This window comes from Cebus imitator, unplaced genomic scaffold (assembly GCF_001604975.1).
Source record: "Cebus imitator isolate Cc_AM_T3 unplaced genomic scaffold, Cebus_imitator-1.0 Scaffold18, whole genome shotgun sequence".
Lineage (NCBI taxonomy): Eukaryota > Metazoa > Chordata > Mammalia > Primates > Cebidae > Cebus > Cebus imitator.
Window position 1 is genome coordinate 7,284,206 of NW_016107333.1, and position 9,328 is coordinate 7,293,533.

General features: G+C 37.9%; 1 protein-coding gene across 1 annotated transcript in view; it reads right to left on the minus strand.

Moving 5' to 3' along the window:
* Window positions 1-214: 214 nt before the first annotated feature.
* Window positions 215-9,328, minus strand: part of ITCH (itchy E3 ubiquitin protein ligase) — a 144,997-nt gene continuing 135,883 nt past the window's right edge. The window contains exons 25-26 of the mRNA XM_017511319.2: window positions 6,713-6,785; window positions 215-3,794 (exon numbers count right to left, since the gene is read on the minus strand). Of these exons, the coding sequence (XP_017366808.1) occupies window positions 3,695-3,794; window positions 6,713-6,785 (173 nt within the window). The 3' untranslated portion in view covers window positions 215-3,694. The remainder of the gene's footprint in view (window positions 3,795-6,712; window positions 6,786-9,328) is intronic.

Below are 9,328 nucleotides of genomic sequence, written 5' to 3' on the forward strand. Positions count from 1 at the left end.
CCAGTTCATCTGCACCTCATTATTGGGCTGCAAGAATAAGGAGCCTGACTCTTGGTTTGGTCTGAGAACAATACCACAATACAGACTGTAACTTGCCACGTTAAAAAAGCAGAGAGGCAGAAGTCTATGTGACCTAGTCTTCTCTGAAGGGGGGGCTGGGGAAAGAGGAAAGAGACCCCATCTTACCCAAGACTAACAGAAAAGCATGCAAATCAAGGATCAAAAAAGTTTAATTATAAACAGTCTTACATCTTTTAGGAAAACGTAAGTGAGGCAACCACTGAAGGAACTTTATGAAAGCATTTGACTTCCTGTAATATTGGTAGCATTACCTGAGTATTAGAAGTAACAGATCGAGAAAACAAAGGTACTCTTAATACAGTAATATACAAATATACAAACAATTTTGTAAATAATTAAAAGAAAAACAAATGGAGGGGGGGCTGGAGATGCCAACAATACTAAATAGAAGTAGTTAACTCTAAAGGACTTTAGAAAGATGAAGTAACATCCAAAACAAGAGGAAAAGTTTAATTCCATGAGTCAACCCTGATAACATTTCAGATTATTAATCAGATAAGTAAAAAGTGGTAGAGCGGGCTTGATTGAAATAGTTCATTTAGGATGAGAACTTTGTGTATAGTTGAACATGTTTCACTAAAATTTCTAATCATTGGTATGTCAATCTCTTGATGAAAAATCAGTACCTGAATATGTCTTTTTGTTTCTTTAAGAGACAGGGTCTAGCTATGTTGCCCAGGTTGGATTTGAACTTCTGGACTCAAGCGATCCTCCCACCTCAGCCTCCCAAGGACAATACCTGAATTTTAAATAGAGTTATTGTAAGTTTTATGAAATGAGGTTCTTCTGTACTCTGACATAATAAAAGACAGAGCAGGAATTCATTATTATGAGCTGCTTGATCAGTTTTAAACCACTCCATTTGACCAAACAAGTGAGGTCCTTCCCTCCTGACCAGGCTGTGGAATGCTGTCTTCCCCAACCCCCACCCCCGCAAAAGTGCAGAAGAATAAGGCAATTGCTCATTTTACTTTGTTTTTATTTCAATGTAACATGCAGTAAAAAAAAAAAATAATAATAATTAACAGGATTTATTAGCATTTACAATGCTTACAAAGAAAAAGAATTCTAAAAGCAATTTAGTTAAGATTTAAGAAAAAGGTCTACGTAAATACTTACAATAAATCTATTTCCATATGTTCAGTTTGGACCAAAATTTAAGATAGCATTTGGTAGATATTTATGTCTGCTGTCTATTTGCAGTATTTTTATATAACCTCTGATTCTTGGGATATCCAGCCCCCATTTTCCTAACACAGCAGGGAAGACATATACATGTGGCCACTTAAATTAAAGGGAAAAATGGAGTAGGGAGATCCCAGGCTGCAAAAATATATACAAGCATTTACCTTTTCCAGAACTAAACACTTCTTCCATAAAAATATTAAATAGCCAAGCCCTATAGAACTAGGGCGAGGGCTACTTCAAAGATAACTATTCTGTATTTTAAAAATATAGGGCAGAAAGCCTTTTGGGTGATATTTATATATTTTCACACAATATTTCTAGGTCCCTAAATGAATCATGAAGCATTATATAGAACAAAAAAAAATCTATTTTCTTACATTATCTCTTAATTTAATCTCATAAATCTCTAGTAAATATTGTAGATAACTACATTTCAGTATGAGAATTCACCTCAACAGGAAGTCTTTATAGAGGGCTTAATCTTCATTAGTCATATATTACCAAGTTCAGACTTATATAATGAATGGGTAGTTGGCAGACATTCGCTCTGTAAGACAAAGCAATAGCGTTTTTCCTCCCCTACCAACAAAAAGGCAGAGTCCCTACTTTTAACAGCTAGGGCTACTGGAAACCAGACAGTATTTCCTGGGATACATGAAATAAAAAAAACCACAGGGCTGGGGAGAGCCTAGTCTCCCAATTTACACTGAGTTTCTTTGATGAGGCAACCTTTTCACTCATGTCAGTCTCTGCTTTATGATGGCAGTGTCTTCGAGTACAGATAGACAAGTTAAAAAAAAATGTTTTTATTGTTGTTCCAGGATGTAAAAAGGAAGAGCATTAGGGCCATATGGAACAGGGTTCTGCTGCTTGTTCTTGGCTTAATATTACTTGTTCATGCTATGCCTCTGAAATGTGGCAAAGTCCCTGATACATGAGCTATGAGGCTGTCCTCATGGTACAGCTATGATAGGGACTCAGCTGGCTTAGGCTTCATTCCACTGCTCATAAAGTCCAATTTATGACAGCCACCTTGACAGTCTAAGCTAGGCCAATTTAAAAGAATTAACTCCAGAGAACTTCAAAGTGCATTAAACAGTTAATAATGGGCAATCTAAACTTAAAATAGTCATGAGAAAAAAAGAAAACCCTGCTAAAAATTTTAAGGGTAAAAAGAATATTGCAGATGAGGGATATCAAACCAGTTCAGGACAATGTAAACAATGGAAATGACTACTCCAACGTATGTCAGAGAAATGATAACTTTGAAGACTTTTAATTCACAGAGAATATATTCCTGTAGTTACTGGATATTATCTTCCTTTCTTTTTAGCCCATACCACAGCTCTCCCTCCTCAAATGAAAATTTGATGTCAGAAGCTATTTCATTGACCTCTATTTGGACTAGAAAGCACTCTTGTCTTTCTAGTCTTAAACTCCTTAACAATAATTAAATGTAAACTGAAGTTGTTGGATTATGTTAAAATTATAAAGCATCAATTATGTAGAGGAACATATAAAAATCACCACTGATGTCCTTAGATGAATTCAATTAAGTTAATTCTAATTCTAGGTTAACTTTTTTCCCATTTATTTATTTTTCCCCCCAAAAGAGACAGGGTCTCCCTATGTTGCCCAGGCTGGTCCTGAACTCCTGTCCTCAAGGGATCCTTCTGCCTCAGCCTCCCAAGGTGCTAGGATTTCACGCCTGGCCCTAGGTTAACTTCTTAAAACAACAATGAAGGAATCACAGTGTTAATATTGTTTGTGAAGTGTAGTATTTGCCAGGCAACTAAAACAATCAAACTTCCAAATGAAGTTATTTGCAGGCTGTGACCAACTTTTCCCTGAATTCAAATTGACAAAACTACTTTGTAGAGGGATGCAGTAGTTTTGCATCACTTCCAGGAATGATGTATGGATTCATGCTCCAGAAAGGAAAGACAATAGTCAAGTCAGACTAAAATGAGAAGAACACAAGCCAGAATTTTGCTCGCATCCCCAGAAGCTGGGGTAAGTTTGCACTTTTAACAAATGCCTCTTACCAAGAGGCTTAATAGGAAGATCTTGTATATTGCAGTTACCAAAGGACTTCCCTGCTTATCTACAGAATTTCTAAAAGAAAAAAACCTACTCCCAAGTGAGACTTTTGACATATATACAAAATTGTTAAGGGAACAAACTAGTGGAATAAGACAAGGCAGATTTCATGTTAAGCAAGGTTTTGACTAGTCATTTGCAGACCTGATTTCTGGAAATGGTGAGTAGAAATCACTGGGAGATAAATTTTAATGATAACATTAATAGTTACTTACACTCAGATAACTCTCTAAAGAGCCATAGTCCAATTTTACAAGATGTGCAACAGGCTGAGAAGGACAAACATAACAAGTTCTTGCCCATTCACGGTGCAAGTTCTCAGAAGTCACTCTTGTCCAAATCCTTCTGTTTCTTCTATGGCAAACAACAGCTTTTCTTTCAGTTGCTCATAGCTCTTGTATGGTGGCAGGTCCAGGCGATTAAAACTAAAAGCAAGAATTGTTAGTTTGAGAAAAGGAAATATGCAAAGAATCAAATGAGTAGTGTAGTATAACACCACTCCTATAGAAGCACAAAAATAAACTACTGTGCTTCAAAGGATACCATCAGTAAAGTAAAATAACTCAAAAATGGAAAAAAATATTTATAAATCATATATCTGATAAAGAACTGCTATCTAAAATATATAAAAAAACTTACAATTCAACAATATTTAAAAATGGGCAAAGGATACATTTTTCCAAAGAAGATATACAAATGACCAATAAGCACATGAAAAAATGCTCAACATGCTTAGTCATTAGGTAAATGCAAATAAGATACAACTTCACACCTACTGGGATGGCTATTATTTAAAACAACAACAAAAAGAAGAAAAGGAGTTGAAAAGGATGTGAGGATGTGGAGAAATTGGAGCTCTTCTGCACTACTAGTAGGAATATAAAGCAGTGTAGCCCCTATGAAAAGCAGTATGGTGAGATTCTCCCCCCCAAAAAAATTAAAAATAGAATTACTACACAATCAAGCAATTCCACCTCTGGGTATATGCCCAAAACAACTGAAAGCAGGGACATGCATAGATATGCCTATATTCTACCACAGTATACCTATGTTTATAGCAGCATTATTCAAAACAGCCAAAAGGTGGAAATAACCCAAGTGTCCAAGGACAGATGAATGTACAAACAAAATGTAGTATACCAGACTATCAAATATTATTCACCATTAAAAAGGAGGAAATGCTGACACATGCTACAACATGGATGAAAATTAAAGATATTATTCTAAGTGAAATAAGCCAGTCACAAAAGGACAAATAAAGTATAATTCTGCACTTAAGAAGTACTAAAGATAGTCAAAAATCAGAAACAGTAGAATGATGATTGCCAGGACCTGGGGAGAGGGAGTCATGGGGAATCACTGTTTAAAGCAGCAGTCTCCAACCTTTTTGGCAACAGGGAATGGTTTTGTGGAAGATAATTTTTCCATGGATAGGAGTGGGGAGGAGGGTGGTTTCGGAATGAAACTATTCCACCTAAGATCATTAGATTCTCATAAAGAATGCACAATCTATATTCCTCACAAGTATAGTTCACAACAGGGTTCTTGCTCCTATGGGAATCTAATGCCTCTGCTGAACTGGCAAGTGGTAGAGATCAGCAGGTAATGCTCACTCACCCTCTGCTCACCTCCTGCTGTGCAGCCCAGTTCCTAACAGGCTGGGGACCAGGACTTGGTGCTTTAGTAGGTACTATTTCAGTTTTGCAAGATGAAAAAAGTTTTGGGTCAGGACAGTGGCCTATAATCCCAGCACTTTGGGAGACCAAGGCAGGAGTACTGCTTGAGCTCAGGAGGCCGAGACCAGCCTGAACAACAAAGTGAGACTCTGTCTCTACAAAAAGTTAAAAATTAGGTGGTAGCACACACCTGTAGTCCCAGCTACTTGGGAGGCTAAGGTGGAAGGATTACTTGAGCCTGGGAAGTAGAGGCTGCATGAGTGAAGACCAAGCTACTGTACTCCAGCCTGGGTGACAGAGTGAGGTATGTCTCAAAAAGAACCAAAAAAAAAAAAAAAAAAAAAAAAAAAAAACAATTTTTGGACATGAATGGTGGTCATGGCTGCATAATGATGTGAATGTGCTTAATGCCACTGAACGATAAACGCAAATGGTAAATTCTATGTTATGTATGTTAAACACAATTTTTAAAAAGGGATGAAATATTGATATATGCTAGACTACGGATGAACATTGAAAACATGCTAAGAAACTACACACAAAAGGTTATAATTTGGCTGGGCATGGTGGCTCATGCCTGTAATCCCAGCACTTTGGGAGGCCAGGGTGGGTTGATCACCAGGTCAGGAGTTCAAGACCAGCCTGGTCAACATGGTGAAACCCTGTCTCTCCTAAAAACACAAAAATTAGCCATGGATGGTGGTGCACGCCTGAGTCCCAGCTACTCAGGAAGCTGAGGTAGGAGACTCGCTTGAACCCAGGAGGCAGAGGTTGCAGTGAGCTGAGATGGTGCCACCGTACCCCAGCCTGGGCAACATAGCAAGACTGTCTCAAAATAAAGGTCATATATTTATTGTGTGATTCATTTTACATGAAATGTACAGAAAAGAAAAATTCATAGAGACAGAAAGTAGATTAGTGGTTACCAAGGACTGCACAGGGGGTAAATGGGGAGTGACTGCTAATGGGTACATGGATTTTGGGGAACGTAAAAAAATGTTCTGGAATTAGATAGTAGTGATTCTCACATAACCTCGTAAATACACTAAAAACCACTGAACTCTACTGTATAATTTGAGGGTGAGTTTTTATATATCAATAAAATTATTACTAAAACATTACATGTATATATAAAACATATGTACAAAAACAAAAAGGAATAGAGAATAAAATAGTAAAGAGGTCAGATATCCAGCAAGGACCATATATGATCACTAAAATATATCCCACAAAATAAGATTCAAATATTGTTGACATTAGGTTGAATTCCAAAATATTAATACATTTGCTCTAAGGTAAGGATTAGATTTAGTTTTCTACATTTCTAGAAATGTAATTAAATAAGATTTAAAATGAGAATATTTGTGGTCATGATGTTATAAAGTAGATCTCCTAACTTTGACTTCTTTTTCTGCCTTTAGGGAAAAGTTAAAAGAATTCTAAATCCCACATTAAAAAAAAAAATTCAGATGTGAAAAAAGGAATTGTTTGCAAATAGTTGTAAGAAATCATTTTGGGGTAAACAAAACGCTTTAAAACAGCATTGCAGTGATGGCTGTGCTGCTCTCTAAATCTACTAAATATCAGTTTTAATTTCTAGCTGGCTTTAAATAGCTACAGATAACTGCACAAAGGCTATTTTCTCTATTCTTTCTGATTGTACTTACCAGGTATGACTTCTGGGTAGCCAGTTTTCTTTCCCAACTTTTTCAATGCAGAATTTCTGTGGTCCGTTGCTCCCTAAAACATAATGGAATCATAAACAGTTTGTTAGTATAGTAGATCTCAAATTGTGTTCCCCAATCCAACAGCATCAGCATCATGAGGAAATCTGTTAGAACCATAAATCTGCAGCCCCCACACATGAGCCTACTAATTCAGAAACTCTGGATCGGGTGTGGTGGCTCACACCTATAATTCCAACACTTTGAGAGGCTAAGGTGGGCAGATCAGTTGAGGTCAGGAGTTTAAGATCAGCCAGGCCAACATGGTGAATCTTGATCTCTACTAAAAATACAAAAATTAGCCAGGTGTGGGGGGCGCATGCCTGTAATCCCAGTTACTGGGGAGACTGAGGCAGGAGAACTGCTTGAATCCAGGCAGCAAGGTTGCAGTGAGTCAAGATAATGCCACTGTACTCCAGCCTGGGTGACAAAGCAAGACCCTATCTCAAAAAAAACCCCCCAAAAGCCCCAAACCAACCAACCAACAAAAAGAAATTATACGGGTGGGGCTCAGCAATATGTGCTTTAACAAGCTCCTAGGTGATTCTGGTAAGTGTAAAAGTTTGATGACTCGTTTGTTAATATAAGCCCCAGAGGAGAAAAGGCAGTTTTATCTAGCATTCCTTTAGCCAGAATAACACATTATGATGATTAATAAAAGCTTACACAAGAACACACAAAAAACTTCCTTAATGAAACACAATAAGGAAACTACAATAAAACTTGATTTAAGGCTGGGCGCAGTGGCTCATGCCTGTAATCCTAACACTTTGGGAGGCCAAGGTGGGTGGATCACCTGAGGCTGGGAGTTCGAGACCAGCCTAACCAACATGGAGAAACCCCATCTCTACTAAAAATACAAAATTAGCCGGGCATGGTGGCGCATGCCTGTAATCCTAGCTACTCAGGAAGCTGAGGCAGGAGAATCACTTGAACCCAGGAGGCGGAGTTTGCAGTGAGCCGAGATTGCGCCATTGCATTCCAGCCTGGGCAACAAGAGCAATAGCTCTGTCTCAAAAAAAACCAAAAAACAAAAAAGCTTGATTTAAATACAGAATTGGTAAAACTTTGTGAAATGTAAACATCCTAGTGAATTCAATATTATTAATACTAAAACTTACAGATGAATGTATAAACAAAAAAAGAGACACAAGTATACACACAAAATTCTTGCCTCTCATTTACCTGCTGCTGGAGATAGCTGTGAATAGTGATCATAAAAATACTGTTTTTTTAAAAAAAGATCATTACTGCTCCCTAGGAAGCATTTATGGGTCGTCTCAATGACTGGTAGTGCTACTAGGTATTTTAATTCGAAGGGGCCAGAAATACTGTTATGTAATGTGTGACACTGCCAGACACAGAGAATTTTCTCATGTCCCACCTGACTAAACCCAGTATACTAAGTATACCAAATATAAATTGTTAGTGCTTTTGTATTTAATCACACTGGATTGTTTTCACAAGTAGTTATGTAAAAAGTCCAGTAATACAGGAAACATTATGAAAAAATATAGTTAAAATTATTCTGTGGTGTTAAACACATAAATTAAAATGAACTCACTCTGCATGTTCTTTCTACTTTCTCTCTATATTTTGAGATAGAGTCTCTGTCACTCAAGCTGGGCGGCAGTGGCACAATCTTGGCTTAATGCAACCTCCACCTCCTGGGTTCAAGCAATTCTCATGCCTCAGAGTAGCTCAGATTACAGGTGTGCATTACTACACCCAGATAATTTTTATATTTTTAGTAGAGACGGGGTTTTGCCATGTTGGCCAGGCTGGTCTTGAACCCCTGGCCTCAAGTGATCCACTCACCTCGGCCTCCCAAAGTGCTGGGATTACACGCATGAGCCAACACACCCAGCCTCTACTCAATATTTTATAGAACTTTTTTTTTTTTTTGAGGTGGAGTCTCCCTCTGGTCCAGTGCAGTGGGGCAATCTCGGCTCACCAAAACCTCTGCCTCCCAGGTTCAGGTGATTCTCCTGCTTCAGCCTCCTGAATAGCCTGGATTACAGGTGCCCACTACCACACCTTGCTAATTTTTGTATTTTTAGTAGAGATGGGGTTTCACCATATTGGCCAGGCTGACCTTGAACTCCTGACCTCAAGTGACCCACCCATCTCGGCCTCCCAAAGTGCTGGATTACAGTTGTGAGCTACTGCGCCTGGTCAGATTTCTTTTTTAATAACTTTTTCTTTCTTTTTTTTTTTTTTTAAGACACAGGATGTCACTATGTTGCTCATGCTTGAGTGCAATGACTATTCACAGAAGCAATTACAGTGCATTACAGCCTTGAAGTCCTGGGCTCCAGCAATTCTCCTGCCTCAGCCTCCCAAATAACTGGGACTACAGGTGTGTGCCCACCATACCTAGCAGCATATCTAACTACAAAGATAGAAAGGAGTTTCATTTAATAATGCAAATTAATATGTAAAAGATTTTGAATTGCTTTTAACAGATTTAGAATCAAATATTAAAAACACTGACACTGTCCCTAAACCATAGAACTTCTGTGTAGACTCATACCTATGTTCCTATTTTCAGTCACCTTT